The sequence below is a fragment of the Gadus macrocephalus genome, chromosome 15, assembly GCF_031168955.1.
Source record: "Gadus macrocephalus chromosome 15, ASM3116895v1".
In the NCBI taxonomy this organism is placed as follows: domain Eukaryota; kingdom Metazoa; phylum Chordata; class Actinopteri; order Gadiformes; family Gadidae; genus Gadus; species Gadus macrocephalus.
Window position 1 is genome coordinate 7788588 of NC_082396.1, and position 17500 is coordinate 7806087.

The 17500-nt window shown below is 50.4% G+C and overlaps 1 protein-coding gene across 1 annotated transcript in view; it reads left to right on the top strand.

Annotated features, from left to right (window-relative positions):
* Positions 1-17283, top strand: part of acss1 (acyl-CoA synthetase short chain family member 1) — an 18691-nt gene extending 1408 nt beyond the window's left edge. The window contains exons 3-14 of the mRNA XM_060073113.1: positions 3706-3905; positions 5830-6005; positions 6100-6252; positions 7557-7704; positions 8196-8333; positions 9677-9769; positions 12356-12468; positions 13795-13921; positions 14569-14696; positions 14845-14908; positions 16241-16359; positions 16510-17283. Of these exons, the coding sequence (XP_059929096.1) occupies positions 3706-3905; positions 5830-6005; positions 6100-6252; positions 7557-7704; positions 8196-8333; positions 9677-9769; positions 12356-12468; positions 13795-13921; positions 14569-14696; positions 14845-14908; positions 16241-16359; positions 16510-16740 (1690 nt within the window). The 3' untranslated portion in view covers positions 16741-17283. The remainder of the gene's footprint in view (positions 1-3705; positions 3906-5829; positions 6006-6099; positions 6253-7556; positions 7705-8195; positions 8334-9676; positions 9770-12355; positions 12469-13794; positions 13922-14568; positions 14697-14844; positions 14909-16240; positions 16360-16509) is intronic.
* Positions 17284-17500: the final 217 nt, after the last annotated feature.

A 17500-nucleotide genomic window follows, 5' to 3' on the forward strand; every position in this document is an offset into this window, starting at 1 on the left:
ACTAAAACACAACCGCTTATATAGTATTATATGTTATATTATAACCAAAGGTAGGACCCTAACATGACCCTTATTTGGTATTAAATTATTATTCATATATTATTATCATGTTATTGTTTAATTGTATTATTAAAGGTGTAAGTTAAATACAGGTAGGACTGTAACATGATCCATGATTATACTATTATATATTATGATATATTATTATATAATATTATATGTTATTGTAAATTATTCTATACTATTATATATAAGTAAATATTAGTTTATACTATTATTTATTATTAGAACCGCTCCAAACTCACCAAGCGTCTGCTGAATGACTAAATAGCAGCAACCGCCCCCCAGTTAACAGACGCATGTCGCATAACCCTGACCTTCTGACCTCTCACTAGTGTCTCCACCTCCACCACACCACCCAGCTGTCAGCTCCAAGACTTCTGTCTCTGTCTCTGTGCAGACGCTTTTATTCAAGGCCACCTACAATAAGTACATTTGTCAGAGAAAGAAAAACAACAATATATCACTGGGTACAGTAAAGAGCCAAAACCCTTTCCACCCCTTCCCCCTCCACCTTGTCTGAGTCTTCCCCTTGCCCCTAAATACAGAGGGGATAAGAACGTTAGTAATGAGAGAAATGAGACAACCCTCCATAACCGTCACGTCATCATCGCTTGACACTAGCGGACTGCTACGTCAACAGAGGTCATCTTCACAGCATGAGTCTGTGAGTTAATAATAACAACTACTAGTAAGGATTCATGACTGCTGCCAAATTTGCCGGCAGGCATTTCCTCAAAGTACTCTGTTTCAAGTGTGGTCCTTCGGAAGCTTCATTTCAAGGGGCTACGTAGCCCTACGTCTTGGCCCTAGCCCTTAACCCAAATGAGAATTGAGCCAGCCCTATCCCTCCCATGCACGCACAAAAACAAGGGGGAGGGGGGAGGGGGAAGGGGTGGGAATGGGATTGGTCCTAAGGATTTCCATAGAACGAGACAGTATCAGTGGTCCATGCCTCTGGTGGTAGCCAAGGAGCTACCGGCTGTCTGGTTTTCCACTCATCCTCTGAACGCAGCAGGAATGTGTGGAAAGTTCTGGAGCTTCACATCGTTTACATTCTCCCCTCAGGAAACAGCTGCAGACGTACTCCCCAGACCCCAGGGGCTGCTGCTCACACTGCTGGGGGGGCTTTAGTATAACATCTAGTACTGCTCTTTAATACAGCAGCTTAATAACATCTAGTGCTGTTCTTTAATACAGCAGCTTAATAACATCTAGTGCTGCTCTTTAATAGAGCAGCTTAATAACATCTAGTGCTGCTCTTTAATAGAGCAGCTTAATAACATCTAGTGCTGCTCTTTAATAGAGCAGCTTAATAACATCTAGTGCTGCTCTTTAATAGAGCAGTTTAATAACATCTAGTGCTGCTCTTTAATAGAGCAGCTTAATAACATCTAGTGCTGCTCTTTAATAGAGCAGCTTAATAACATCTAGTGCTGCTCTTTAATAGAGCAGTTTAATAACATCTAGTGCTGCTCTTTAATACAGCAGCTTAATAACATCTAGTGCTGTTCTTTAATACAGCAGCTTAATAACATCTAGTGCTGTTCTTTAATACAGCAGCTTAATAACATCTAGTGCTGCTCTTTAATAGAGCAGCTTAATAACATCTAGTGCTGCTCTTTAATAGAGCAGCTTAATAACATCTAGTGCTGCTCTTTAATAGAGCAGTTTAATAACATCTAGTGCTGCTCTTTAATAGAGCAGCTTAATAACATCTAGTACTGCTCTTTAATAGAGCAGCTTAATAACATCTAGTACTACTCTTTAATACAGCAGCTTAATAACATCTAGTACTGCTCTTTAATAGAGCAGCTTAATAACATCTAGTGCTGCTCTTTAATAGAGCAGCTTAATAACATCTAGTGCTGCTCTTTAATAGAGCAGTTTAATAACATCTAGTGCTGCTCTTTAATAGAGCAGCTTAATAACATCTAGTGCTGCTCTTTAATAGAGCAGCTTAATAACATCTAGTGCTGCTCTTTAATAGAGCAGCTTAATAACATCTAGTGCTGCTCTTTAATAGAGCAGCTTAATAACATCTAGTACTGTTCTTTAATACAGCTGCTTAATAACATCTAGTACTGCTCTTTAATAGAGCAGCTTAATAACATCTAGTGCTGCTCTTTAATAGAGCAGCTTAATAACATCTAGTGCTGCTCCCTCTATTATGCCGCGTTTCCACTGCAGGGTGCGGTACGGTTCGGTTCGCCTCAGTCCGGTAGGGAGGGGGCGGTATAGCCCAGCTCAGTTCCGAGGTTGCGTTTCCACCGCCGACAGTACCCTTTACGGTAGGCCGGATGTCGATTGCCGCAGCAGCTACGTAAACACCGTGACATCATAGCAGCGCGACACAGTGTAGCCTGCTCAATAAAAACAATGGAAAAGTTGAACGCGACACATTAAACCAAGAGCTACCATGGAAGTCTTCCAGCAACAGTTCCTGGCCTTTATGCTTTTCATATGGCAGTTAATCAAGGAGCCTATTGTTTGTTTGTTTTTATCCCCACGTCGCCCGGAAGTGACGATTCCTTTCGAGCAATCAACGGAGGGGGTGTGTAGCTCGAATTTTTCCGGCACCCTTTCAGGCGTCTCAGTACCCCAACGGAGGAGTACTGAAGACGAGGGAAAAACGAGTATGGCTCAGTCCGGGTCACGCCCACTTTTGGCGGTGGAAACGCAATCCGTACCGCACCTTTGCAAACCGAACCGTACCGCACCCTGCAGTGGAAACGCCATTAGGCCTTTCACACCGCCGCAAAGTCGGAGCCCGTTCCGGGCTAGTTCGGAGCTAGAGCCAGTGTTTTGGTTTCACAACGCCAGAGAACTTGCTCCAGCCTGTAAAAAACAGTTAAACTCCAACCCCAGGATTGAGCTGGGCTAGAACGAGAACTGCCTTTACGCCAGGGGCAGGGGGCGGGGTTATCCTTACCTTCATAAACAGGAAGACCAACGAAGACAGGCATTTTTAAAAACACCAAAGTAAACAATGGACGTGAAGACGAAAACGCAGTGGACCGTTGGGGAGACAAACTGTCTCCTTGGATTCTGGTCTTCTTCCGAGGTCCAGAACAAGTTAGAGGGAGGAACCCGGACAAAGGCTATCTTCGAGCAGCTGCAGCCGTTTGCAGTGACGTGATGACGTTGCTCTCGCCGGCTCCATGGCTGGCTCTGTCCGGTGTGAAACCAACTGGTTCATAACTGGGATAAGGCTGGAACCAGTTTTGAACTGGCCCTAGCACCAGCCCGGAACTGGCTCTTGGTTCTTTTTGGTGTGAAAGGCCTATCTGTCAGAGTGCGGTGCTGACTCCTCCTCTCTCTGTCAGAGAGGGGTGATGACTCCTCCCCTCTCTGTCAGAGTGCGGTGCTGACTCCTCCTCTCTCTGTCAGAGAGGGGTGATGACTCCTCCCCTCTCTGTCAGAGTGCGGTGCTGACTCCTCCCCTCTCTGTCAGAGAGGGGTGATGACTCCTCCCCTCTCTGTCAGAGTGCGGTGCTGACTCCTCCCCTCTCTGTCAGAGTGCAGTGCTGACTCCTCCCCTCTCTGTCAGAGTGTGGTGCTGACTCCTCCCCTCTCTGTCAGAGTGCGGTGCTGACTCCTCTTCTCTGTCAGAGTGTGGTGATGACTCCTCCCCTCCGCCTCCAGGGAGCTGCTTGAATCCACCTGCCGATTGGCCAACGCGCTGAGGAGCCACGGGGTCCTGAAGGGCGACCGGGTGGCCATCTACATGCCCGTGTCCCCACTGGCGGTGGCGGCCATGTTGGCGTGCGCCCGCATCGGGGCGGTCCACACCGTGGTATTCGCCGGCTTCAGCTCCGAGGCGTTGGCGGGCCGCATCCAGGACGGTGAGACCGCAGCCCCCCCCACAGCAGGGTCCTCACCTGGAGAGCCGGGACCCAAAAGAGTCGGGACAGTTTACATTGAGAGCGTTTTTATCCAGAGCGACTTTCAATAAGTACATTCGTCAGAGGAAAGAGAAAGTACGATATATTTCTGTCGGTACGTCGGGACGTTCATAGAACCAAGATAGCTAAGCACTGTTTCTATGTGCCAGGACGTACATAACTCACAATAAGAGCGTAAGAGCGTAAGAGGGGTGTGGGGGTATGGGGAAGTAAGGGGGCAGGCTATACAAAGTCTAGGTGAACTTTGAACAAGTGAGTCTTGAGCCTCTTGTGGAAGCTAAAGACCCCCCCCCCAGATAGGGACCCAGTCGGAGGGGATCATGAAAGGAGTGTTTGTCAATAAAGCTTCAGAATGCTCAGAAGAAAGCTAACCCTAATCTGTACGTTTAAAGGTTGTATCAGCGATGCTAGGTCGAAATGTAAATTATCACATTCATCTGATCTTTCCTCACGATCCGCTAGCTGCCCGCCCCATAAGCAGGCCGTCAAAAAAACGTGTCTCTGTAGGCAGCCTATGCTCCGAGATCGTACAGAAAAACAGGTACTACCAACCACTCAAAACCAAAGTAAATAGTATTCCAACCAACCACTGACAAGGGGTGTGTGTTGTGGGGTTTTGCACTCGTGCACGCGAAGTGCAGGAGGGTGAGGGACTATCAACATGTATTTTCCAAGACAAGAATACGTTTTGGGAAGGCTATGGAAAGATGGAAAGAACTAAAATAACTAAAAGATTTTAAATCCGATGCCCAGGCTGCGCCAGAAGGGGCGAGCTGGCTCTGTTGTTTTGGATCTCGCTTCAAACACATGTTGAACGGACACACAACATCGCTGGTAAGACGTTAAGACATTATTCATGTCCCTCTCTGGCTCCAACCACAACACCTCAACACCTCAATTGGCAGAAGTCATATGACGCCTGACCGACCTTCACCTGTTTACACACAAACATGGGCTCTGTTTCCATGGAGATAACAATGAGTCCGAAACGAGGAAGTGGGAACAAAGGCCCTGCACTGGGAACAATTCAGCTCACCAGCAGGACTCGGTCTGTTATTTTAATTTTTTTATTTCCTGTCCCCAGCCCAGTGTAAGGTGGTGCTGACGTAGATTAACTCTGTCCTCAGCGGTGGTGCTGACGTTAACTCCGTCTTCAGCCCAGGGTGAGGTGATTGTGACGTAGTGAGCTCCGTCCTCAGCCCCGTGTAAGGTGTTGGTGACATAATTAACTCTGTCCTCAGTCCAGTGTAAGGTGGTGGTGACGTAGTTTACTCCATCCCCAGCCCAGTGTAAGGTGGTGGTGACGTAGTTTACTCCTTCTTCAGCCCAGTGTAAGGTGTTGGTGACGTAGTTTAACTCCGTCCTCAGCCTAGTGTAAGGTGGTGGTGACGTAGTTAACACCATCCTCAGCCTAGTGTAAGGGGGTGGTGACGTAGTTTTCCTGTCCTCAGCCTGGCGTAAGGTGGTGCTGACGTAGTTTTACTGTCCTCAGCCCAGTGTAAGGTGGTGCTGACAGTTTTCCTGTCCTCAGCCCAGTGTAAGGTGGTGCTGACGTAGTTTTCCTGTCCTCAGCCCAGTGTAAGGTGGTGCTGACTTAGTTAGCTCCGTCCTAAGCCTAGTGTAAGGTGGTGCTGACGTAGTTTTCCTGTCCTCAGCCCAGTGTAAGGTGATGGTGACGTAGTTTTCCTGTCCTCAGCCCGGCGTACGGTGGTGGTGACGTAGTTAACTCCGTCCTCAGCCCAGTGTAAGGTGGTGGTGACGTAGTTAACTCCGTCCTCAGCCCAGTGTAAGGTGGTGGTGACGTAGTTAACTCCGTCCTCAGCCCAGTGTAAGGTGGTGGTGACGTAGTTAACTCCGTCCTCAGCCCAGTGTAAGGTGGTGGTGACCTGTAACCAGGCGGTCCGTGGGGGGCGGGCCATCGACCTCAAGACCACGGTGGACGCGGCCGTCAGGACTTGTCCGTCTGTCAAGCACGTCTTTGTGGCCCAGCGCACCAGTAGCCCCGCCCCGAAGGGGGACCTGGACGTCCCATTGGAGGAGGTGAGCTTTCTTTGATGGTTTAATGGTTAACCAGGTAACCATGGTAACAGTGTAGATGTCATTGTTAACCAAAGTTTTTTGGTGTGGATACCAGGCGATGGGCCGTGAGTCGGCGGACTGCCCCCCCGAGCCAATGGACAGCGAGGACCCCCTCTTCATGCTCTACACGTCGGGCAGCACGGGGAAGCCCAAGGGCATCGTGCACACGCAGGCCGGCTACCTGTTGTACGCCGCACTCACACACCAGGTATAACGCTGCGCCGCCAGCTCAGCCCCAAGCTCAGCCCGCTAGCCGTTCCCGCTAGCCGTTCCCGCTAGCCGAGCCTGTTAGCCGAGCCTGCTAGCCAAGCCTGCTAGCCGAGCCTGCTAGCCGAGCCTGCTTGCCGAGCCTGCTTCACCATAGCTAGGCTGTTTTAGTTAAGCTGGGTTCATCACAGCTCACGTTAGCTTATCTTAGTTAGTTTAGTTTAGCGTTTGGAGGGACAAAGGTGAAGAGACGTTCCTCTCTCTTCATCTCTGAGGTCCTTGTGTTTCTGTGGTCAAACACTTCTGGCACCAGTTCACAACACTTCACAGAATATTAATAAGAATCATTAACCCTCCCTAACCATTGATTTATGAGGTGTGGCATTAACCATCAGAGCCAACCGCCGCCTTCTGAGTCGAACGATAGGCCTGATGTCATAAACACCTGGACGCCTCCCTCACCCGCACAGTGTCTAACAACAACCCCAGAATGGAGACAAGAGCTTTACTCCTTAGTGAGGGGACAGGAGACATCACTGAGGAGACAGGAGACATTACTCGGGAGACAGGAGACATTACTCAGGAGCCATCACTGAGGAGACAGGAGCCATCTCTGAGGAGACAGGAGACAGAAGATAAGACTCAGGCGACAGGAGACATGACTGAGTAGACAGGAGACATCACTGAGGAGACAGGAGACAACACTGAGGAGACAGGAGACATCGCTGAGGAGACAGGAGACATCATTTAGGAGACAGGGCCGTTTAGGGCCCCTGCGTGTTATTCTAGCTAAACCTCAGCACAAACATCTCTTTATCCATGTGTGTGTGTGTGTGTGTGTGTGTGTGTGTGTGTGTGTGTGTGTGTGTGTGTGTGTGTGTGTGTGTGTGTGTTTATTTTTGGGATTTGCCTGTAAATCCCAAAGCTGACATGATGTTGGTGATAATAATTCAATAAAAACATAATTTTGTTGCTAATTTCCAAAGCTGATTATAAGCTTATAGATAACGAACCAGAGAGAGAGAGAGAGAGAGAGAGAGAGAGAGAGAGAGAGAGAGAGAGAGAGAGAGAGAGAGCACGCTGTCTGTTGGCGGTTGAACTCCTTTAATGAGGTGTTTATCAGGGCAAGAGCAGGTGGTTCCACAGGAAATCAAACCGTCTACCCCTCCACCAAACCCCAGCACGAACACACACACACACACTCTCACAAACACACACACACACACACACACATCCCTGTCCTGATCCCTGTGTATTTGTGTGTGTGTGTGTGTGTGTCCTGATCCCTGTGTTTGTGTGTCCCAGTGTGTGTTTGGGTACCGTCCTGGCGATGTGTTCGGCTGCATGGCGGACATCGGCTGGATCACGGGCCACTCCTACGTGGTGTACGGCCCGCTCTGCAACGGGGCCACCAGCGTGCTGTTCGAGAGCACGCCCACCTACCCCGACCCGGGTAGGAGACCACGCTACACGCTAACACACGCTACATGCTAACACACATTAACACACTCTAACACACGCTAACAATAACAAGACAGCAAAGTGGTACAAGATCCACCAACCGAGCAACGTCAAAAGGCAATTGTATTATCCCCTTCTGCTGAACATCTTTTGCTCAAACTTGCTACAGGCTAGAGGATGCTAACACACGGTAACACATGGTAACACACGGTAACACACGCTAGAGCACGCTAACACATGCTAGAACACACTAACACATACTAGAGCACGCTAACACACGCTAGAGCACTCTAGCCACACCAGAGCATGCTTACACAGGCTAGAGAACACACTAACACATGCTAATATCCGCTATCTAGCTAACACATGCTACACACAGTAACACAAGATAGAGCACGTTAACACATGCTAACACATGCTTTCACATGCTAACATATGCTAACACACGCTAAAACGTGTGTGTGTGTGTGTGTGTGTGTCCAGGCCGGTACTGGGAGGTGGTGGAGCGACTGGGGATAAACCAGTTCTACGGCGCCCCCACCGCGCTGCGCCTCCTGCTGAAGTACGACGAGAGCTGGGTGACCCGCTACGACCGATCCTCACTACGCACACTGGGATCAGGTACACACACAGACACGCACGCACACACACACACACACACACACACACACACACACACACACTGGGAACAGGTACACACACAGACACGCACGCACGCGCACACACACACACGCACACACACACTGGGATCAGGTACACACACACACACGCACACACACACACACACACACACGCACACACTGGGAACAGGTACACACACAGACACGCACGCACGCACACACACACACGCACACAGACTGGGAACAGGTACACACACACACGCACACACGCAAGCACACACACACACACACATGCACGCACGCACGCGCGCACACACGTACACACACAGACACACACACAAAGAAACAAACACTCTTTGTGTGTTTGTGTTCTGTACTCTAGCAGAGACGCATTCTCCTCTCGCTCTGCTTGGGTCAAACACTGGGATCAGGTACACACACACAGACTGGGATCATCTCAGCACACAAACACACACATACACAAAATATGCAAAAAAACTTCACAAAATACTGAGGAGAGAGGATGAGAGGAAGCGAGCGAGGGCAGGATGAGAGTCGTCTTCCTACCACTAGAACTGGTAGGAAACAAAAAGAGTCAAGAGTCCACAGGGAACCAACTCATCGTGTGTTTGAACCTCTCAGCCCCTCGTGTGAGTCACTGAGTCAGCCTCAGAGGTCAGAGGTCAGCGTGCCTCAGAGGTCAGAGGTCAGTGTGTCTCATAGATCAGAATGTCTCAGAGGTCAGCGTGTGCTAGAGGTCAGAGGTCCGCATGTCTCAGGGGTCAGCGTGTCTCAGAGGTCAGCGTGTCTCCAGCGTGTCACAGAGGTCAGAGGTCAGCGTGTGTCCAGGTCCCCTTCCTGCTGGAGGACCTTTTCAGTTCCACAGCTAGACCCCAGAGTCTCTGTCCTAGCCCCCCCGTCCCCCCCTCCCACCGGCCCCCCACTCCATCTAACGGATTCCTCCCGTCGCCCTGGTAACGATCAGCTATGCGCTGGCCCAGTTCTGCTGAATGAAAACTTTTGTTGCTCCGCAAATGGGGGCGGGACTGCGGCCCTATTGGCAGGGTAATCAATGGGGGCGGGGGCGGGCCCTATTGGCTGCCCAGACAATGGGGGCGCGGTTCTGAAATGTTGACCCATATTCCTCCTATAAGCTCTGATATCCTTTTATTGTCTTCAGCGAGAAAAAAATAAAACTCTACTGTTGATTTCTCTACAATTTACTGTAAATTACTATTAATTTATTTCATGTCTTCCTCTCTCTTACACTCTCTCTTACTTCCTGCCTCATCTCCCTGACTTCCTGTCCCCCTGATTTACTGTCCCCTGACTTCCTGTCTGCAGTGGGCGAGCCGATAAACCACGAGGCGTGGGAGTGGTTCCACCGGGTGGTGGGGGACGGCCGCTGCCCCCTGGTGGACACCTGGTGGCAGACAGGTGAGTCCCATTACAGGTACAGTCTCAATACAGGTACGGTCTCACTAAGATACAGTCTATCTACGCCGAGTTCTCACTACAGTCTCACTAATGGCGCGTGGCTAGGCCCAGTACGATGAGGTCCGGTAGTGAAGGTGCGGTTTGGCCCAGCTCAGTTACGACTCGCGTTTCCACGGCCGACAGTACCCTTAAGGTAGGGCGGGGTTTAAGCCGGATGGCGATAGCCTACGTAAGCATTGTGACCTCATAGCAGGCCGACGCAGTGTAGCCTTGCTAATAAATCCAAGGAAAAAGAAGAACGCAACACAATGAACAAAGAGCAACAATGTAGGAGGTCCAAGAAAGACGGCAAACTTTTGCGCGACATTTTCTTCAATAAACGAAGCTTTCACAATGGTCCAGAAATACCGTACGGGAACTGTGTTGGTTTGATATTATCCCGCTGTCGCACAAAAGTGACGATTCTGTCAACTGTGTAGCTCAAACTTGTTGGCACCTGTTCAGACCGCTTTCTACCCCAACGGAGGAGTACTGAGAGATATATGCGGCTTATCAAGGCTAATGCTGCGTTTTATTATCCATCCGTCTCGAAGGTCCGAGGACGTTGCCTAGCGACACGCACGAAAACGCCCCTTTTCCTCGGACGGCGAACTCGCCATCTCGGTTGAACTCAGTGGTGACCGAGCAAAATTCCGAGACAGAATTCAAGATGGCTGCGCCCAGTGTGACTTGAAGCATGAACTGTTTTCATTGTGCTTGGACCACTTTGGTGGTTTAAATGGCCATTTCAATCACTCGTATTACTGCAATACCTTACTGCTTCCGTATCTCTGCCTATGGCCTATAGCCTACTTATTTTGGAGCGCCTGGAACTCTGCCAAAGCTACCGCGACAACAGCTTTCCGGGTGGCGTCCATGTTTTTCTCCAACGACCGAGTGAAATAATAAAACGCTGTGTGTGGGCGTGGCGTCAGATCCGAGATCCGAGTCGGTTCGCAGAGAATACTCAAACGCAACTCCGGACCCCGCCCACTTTTGGCGGTGGAATCGCACACCGTTCCGCACCTATTAATGCCGAACCGACACGCACCCGCCGGTGGAAACGCACCATTAGGTACGCTCTCACTAAGGTACGGTCCCACTAAGGTACGGTCTCACTCATTACATCCTGTGGGACATCACCTGTCACTCATTCACCTGTCACTCATCCACCTGTCACTCATTCACAGCATGTGGTGACTGAGCTGACTCTAAACGGGCCCCTAAAGCTATAAACCATAAACCTCTGAACACCTGGCTCTATACCTTGCCAGGGCTGTGATTGGTCAGTGCATGTATGGGGAGCCACACCGTGGGGGAATAGAACCTGAAGCCTGTGATTGGTCAGTGGGCGGAGCCATACCGTGGGGGAATAGAACCTGAAGCCTGTAATTGGTCAGTGGGCGGAGCCATACCGTGGGGGAATAGAACCTGAAGCCTGTGATTGGTCAGTGGGCGGAGCCATACCGTGGGGGATTAGAACCTGAAGCCTGACTCCAGGTCTGTGTTTGTCAAACCAACACAGGTTTTGTTATTACTTCTGTTCTGAAGTGATAATAAAGTTGTTATCTTTCAGACCTTGTCCCTCTGGACCTCTGGTGTTAAAGTGATAAAGTGTTAAAGTGTTAGTGTTAAGATTGTTTAAGTGTTAAAGTGTTAGGGCCCTATTTTAGCGGTCTGAAACGCAAGTGAGAAGCGCCAAGCACAAGTAGCTTTGTGGGCGGTTCTACGGCGATGTCGCTAGTTTACCGGCACGAAAAATGACTCTTGCGCCCGTAAAAGTACAAATTATTACCGCTGTATAAGCTGTTCTTTCCCAAAAAATTTACCAAGAATGTGTGGCTAGGTAGATGAGAGAAGCAAAGTGTATGCGCGAGGTGCACAAGCAACATTATGCATGCGCCCTTAAAATAGCATCTGAACAACGCGCCACTGACTTTTAACCAGGTATTTCCTGGTTTGCGGCGCAAGTGCTTTCTGAAACTGCAAGATAGAACCAGGGAACGTTTGCGCCAGAACACGCCTCCTCCTTTCGCCGAGCCGCCCCTTGGGGCGCAAGATCATTCCCTAATTTACTGATGTGTGGCACAGGAGGGAAAAGAACGCTCTGTGCCAGTTGCAAACTAGCAACGACACATGCGCCATTGATTAAGTCAATTGGGCCGGATGCAAGATAGGGCCTTTAGTGTGGCTTGACCCAACACACGCCCCCTATTGGCCAGGCGTGTTATTACAGCAGGTCGCACCCTGATGGTCCGTTCACTAAATATCACTGACCCTCCGGATGTTGATGAGGAGACCGTCTGTCGGTCTGCTAGTCCGTCTGTCAGTCTTTCTGTGTGCTTGTGTGTGTGTGTGTGTGTGTGTGTGTGTGTGTGTGTGTGTGTGTGTGTGTGTGTGTGTGTGTGTGTGTGTGTGTGTGTCTTTTACAAACCTTTAACATTCAACACATTTTCTCTCCCCCCCTTCTCTTTCTCCCCCTCTCCCCTCTCACTCTCTATCTCTCTCCCCCCTCTCCTCCCTCCCTCCCCCCCCTCCCCCCTCCAGAGACAGGAGGGGTGTGTATCGCCCCCCATCCCGCGGAGGACGGAGCCCCCATCGTCCCGGCAATGGCCATGAGGCCGTTCTACGGAGTGGAGCCCGTCTTGCTAGGAGACAAGGTGATAGGAGACTAGGAGAGAGGAGACTAGAAGACAGGAGACAAGATGAGAGGAGACAAGGTGAGGGGAGACAGGAGACAAGGTGAGAGGAGACTAGTAGACAAGGGGACAGGATACAAGGAGACAAAAGGGCAGGAGACAAGGTGATAGGAGACTAGGAGAGAGGAGACTAGAAGACAGGAGACAAGATGAGAGGAGACAAGGTGAGAGGAGACAAGGTGACAAGGTGAGAGGAGACACAGGGACAGTGGAGGCTTCATAGGATCCTGCACCTCCTATGAACTAACAGGTGAGTGGCAGTTTGTGAAGAGAAGGAATTGAGGAACCAGGAGTCCAGATCTGATCCCAGCTGCCCAGACACCCCCATCAGCACACACCTGGTGCAGACCACCTGGAGCCTGGGGGCGGGGCCTGCTGTCTGTTAGCCCCACCTGGGGGCGGGGCCTGGTGTCTTTTAGACCCACCTGGGGGCGGGCCTGTTTTTTTGTAGCCCAAACTGGGGGCGGGGCCAGGTGTTCTTTACTCTAGCAGAGGCGCATTCTCCTCTCGCTCTGCTTGGGTCAAATGCCATGAAACCTCACTGATTCATCCTCCACACACATACACTATCATCTATCTATCTATCTACCTACCTACCTACCTACCTACCTACCTACCTACCTACCTACCTACCTACCTACCTACCTACCTACCTACCTACCTACTTACCTACCTACCTACCTACCTAATTATCTTTTATGGTGTGCGTTTCTGTCTAAACTGAGTAGGATAAAGAGTCATCCGAACTTATAACAATTAGGCTCATATATTTGAGTGACAAAGGTACAATAACATAGAGCAATCATGCAACAATCATACAAATTACAATAATCCGAGGACTCTTTGGGAGTTCGTCCTGCGTCTCTATATTAGCTTCACAAGGAGAAGTCCAATGCATTGGTGAAAGCAAGGACTTCCTCTACAGCGTTCTCAGGATGCCTAGGACAGCTCTGCCCCCCAATAAATCTCTAGTATTGGCTAACCAGATGGTCGTCAATAATAGATGGAAACCCTAGCCCTAACTCTTGGGTACAAATAAAGTTACCTTACCTGATGTGAGTAACAGAGGGAGACATGGCCGGGCCTTCTGAGTCGGAGCCTTTGACCCTTGACCCTCCCCAAGGGGGTCAAGGAAATGGCCCATACCAACACAGGGCAGTTAGAGACACGGGATGTGTCCATTACACTATCTGCCTCACTCTATCACTATGTGTGTGTGTGTGTGTGTGTGTGTGTGTGTGTGTGTGTGTGTGTGTGTGTGTGTGTGTGTGTGTGTGTGGGCTCCAGGGGGAGTGTCTTCAGGGCCCTGGGGTCCGAGGTGCTCTGTGTATAAAGAAGGCGTGGCCTGGCCTCGCCCGCACCATCTACGGAGACCACCAGAGATACCTGGACGCCTACTTCAAACCCTACCCCGGTAGGTAACCAGGTCCTCCACCTAGCTGGTTACCTGGTTAAAGACACAGTCCTCCACCTAGCTGGTGACCTGGTTAGAGACACAGTCCTCCACCTAGCTGGTTACCTGGTTAGAGACACAGTCCTCACCTAGCTGGTTACCTGGTTAGAGACACAGTCCTCACCTAGCTGGTTACCTGGTTAGAGACACAGTCCTCCACCTAGCTGGTTAGAGACACAGTCCTCCACCTAGCTGGTTAGAGACACAGTCCTCCACCTAGCTGGTTAGAGACACAGTCCTCCACCTAGCTGGTTAGAGACACAGTCCTCCACCTAGCTGGTTAGAGACACAGTCCTCCACCTAGCTGGTTAGAGACACAGTCCTCCAGCTAGCTGGTTAGAGACACAGTCCTCAGCTAGCTGGTTAGAGACACAGTCCTCCAGCTAGCTGGTTAGAGACACAGTCCTCAGCTAGCTGGTTAGAGACACAGTCCTCCAGCTAGCTGGGTAGAGACACAGTCCTCTACCTCGATGGTTAGAGACACAGTCCTCCAGCTAGCTGGTTAGGTGATACAATCATTAATGAAATATCATTCTCGATCTATAGATATATTTGCATATATGTATCTTGTGATAGATGGTTCGTGTGTCTGACCTCTGACCTCTCAGGTCACTACTTCACGGGGGACGGGGCGTGGCGCTCTGAGGACGGCTTCTACCAGATCACCGGCCGCACCGACGACGTCATCAACATCAGCGGACACCGGCTGGGCACGGCGGAGATAGAGGACGCCCTGGTCGGACACGCACGCACACTCACGCTAGCTTGCGCACTAAACCACAAACAGACATACACAAACACATACACACACTAAACTAATGTGTGTGTGTGTGTGTGTGTGTGTGTGTGTGTGTGTGTGTGTGTGTGTGTGTGTGTGTGTGCAGGACGAGCACCCAGCTGTTCCAGAGGCGGCGGTCATCGGCGTGCCACACAGCATCAAAGGAGAAGGTGAGGAGGAGCTTTGGACACACCTGGAGCCCGCCAGGTGTGTCCCTTCCCCAGGAGGACACACCTGGGGCCGGCCAGGTGTGTCCCTTCCCCAGGAGGACACACCTGGGGCCGGCCAGGTGTGTCCCTTCCCCAGGAGGACACACCTGGCGGCCCCCTCAGTAACTGGCTGACGAAGCATCATGCCTCTGCCGGTCTCACCAACGCGTAGTTTCAGACGTCCTCGTGCCCGTCCTTATGCATTCTTCTCCTTGATGAGAAAACAGGAAACTCTGTCCTCTGTAAACATTATCTGATTTGATCATTGACAATTGTAGCGTGGGGTCTCATAGCGGTGACTTCTCAGTTGGACCCTTTGACCCTTGACCACCCCAAGGGTGTCAGCGAAAAGGCATAAACAACAAATGGCAGTTATAGAAACAGAATGCGAAAATATAATTTCCGCATTACATTCTCCATCAAAGCCGCTTGTTCTGACTGGTCCTGGTGACAGTTGTCTGCTGCTGATGCTATATATATATATTGGCTTATAACGGCTGAGCCATCCGTCACAATCCACTTCCTGTAGTGTACCGTGACTTCCTGTCTTCCCGGCTGCTCTGAGTTCTCTGCAGTCCGATGCTCTGCACTCTCCTGCCCCCTAGTGGTCGTGTGAAGGAATAGCAGTTGGAAAACGAGGAACAGTTGGAAAGATAAAGACTTTATTATCACTGACAGAGAGGTAATAAGTCACCAGAAGACCAGCCCTGACTTGAACATGAGATAAGGGGCTCCACGCAGAGGGCTGTCAGTTGAGGCCTTAGTTGACTCTTAAGTGCCCCTGTTTGCCTCTGCCTTTGTCTGGTTGACTGGTTTCATACATGAGGGCGAGACAATACTTGTACTGCCTCTAAACCTCGTGTTCTCCCATACGAGGAGAAACAGTTTAAAGGTTAATGGAATCTGGCAACCTTATATATTGAATGATTAATGAAAACTCTACATATAGCTGTGCTAGGGGTAGCTGGTGTTAGATGGGCTAGGTGGGGTTAGCAGGGGCTTGGTTGGGTTAGCTAGGGCTAGGTGGGGTTAGCATGGGCTCGGTAGGGTTAGCAGGGGCTAGGGGTAGGTGGGGTTAGCAGGGGCTAGGTAGGGTTAGCAGCAGCTAGGGCTAGGTGGGGTTAGCAGGGGCCAGGGCTAGGTAGGGTAAGCAGGGACCAGGTAAGGTAAGCTAGGGCTGGGTAAGGTTAGTAGGGGCTAGGTAGGGTTAGCAGGGGCTAGGTAGGGTTAGCTAGGGCTGGGGTGAGCAGGTGTTTCTTCCGTTCTGTTGACATGTGCCTCCTGCTGCTCCAGTGCCGTTCGCCTTCCTGGTTCTGAAGGACGGGGAACAGAAACAGGAAGTCATCCTGAAGGAACTCAGACTCCTGGTGGCCACAAAGATCGCCAAGTACGCCATCCCCGACCACTTCCTGGTAAGATGAGGCCCCTCCCTCCCTCCCTCTCTCTCTCTTTTTCTTTCTCCCTCTGTCTCTCTCTCTCCCACACAGCAAATGGCGCTCTTGACCCTGACCTGCGACCCCGTGACTGGCGACCCCGTGACCCCTGATCTCCTGTGTCCCCAGGTGGTGAAGCGGCTCCCTAAGACGCGCTCGGGGAAGATCATGCGGCGCATCCTGCGGACGGTGGCGCTGGGCGGGGCCACGGAGCCAGGGGGCGGGGCCACAGAGCCGGGGGGCCAGGCCGGGGCGCTTGGGGACACGTCCACGCTGGATGACCCCTCCGTTGTCACGGAGATCATTGCCGCCCACGCCCGCTACAAGGAGGAACAGAAGAAGAAGAAGAAGAGCTCCTGAGCAGGGCGAGAGAGAGAGAGAGAGAGAGAGACGTGGCCGGTTGGTTCGCTCTCTGCTCTCTGCTCTGCAGACATGGACTGAATCAAGTTATGAATGAGTGATTGATTATAGAATTTTAATATTTTTCCGAGGGCTGGAAGGATTTATTTTGTTTAGCAGCGTGACCCAGCGACCTCGATGTGTCTCACAGGCCGCTGGTCCTCTGATGACGTCACACATTCCACTGATGAGCAGCTATGATGTCAAAGTCATCACAAACATAACCTCTATCAAAACACACCATAGTTGACCACACAAACGCACACATGAACCCACAAAGACACACATGAACACACACACGCACACTTACACATCACACTCCGATGTGCCTTTATGACATGTTTTATCACATGTTTTATGAAATATTTCTACCGCATAATGATGGTTGATTGGTCCAGTTGGCTTTAAATGCAATGATTTATAATTACAGAACAGTAACATTTCCTATCACAAACACATTTCTGATTCTACATTAATAATCTAAATAAATGATACTCAAACTTGCAGGCTTTCAATGTATTTTCTCAAGTCAACCATCCATCGTTTAAGAACTAGAAAAATAGTTATTGATCCAAATAATCAGTCAGTAATTGTTGTAATTGATCAAATAATAAACGTATGTATAGACTTCCAGTAAAGCATTTGAATGCCGGTGACAGGGAGACAAACACTGCCATGTCCTAACCCATCAGCAACAGGCAGGGCCCGCCCTTCCCCCTGA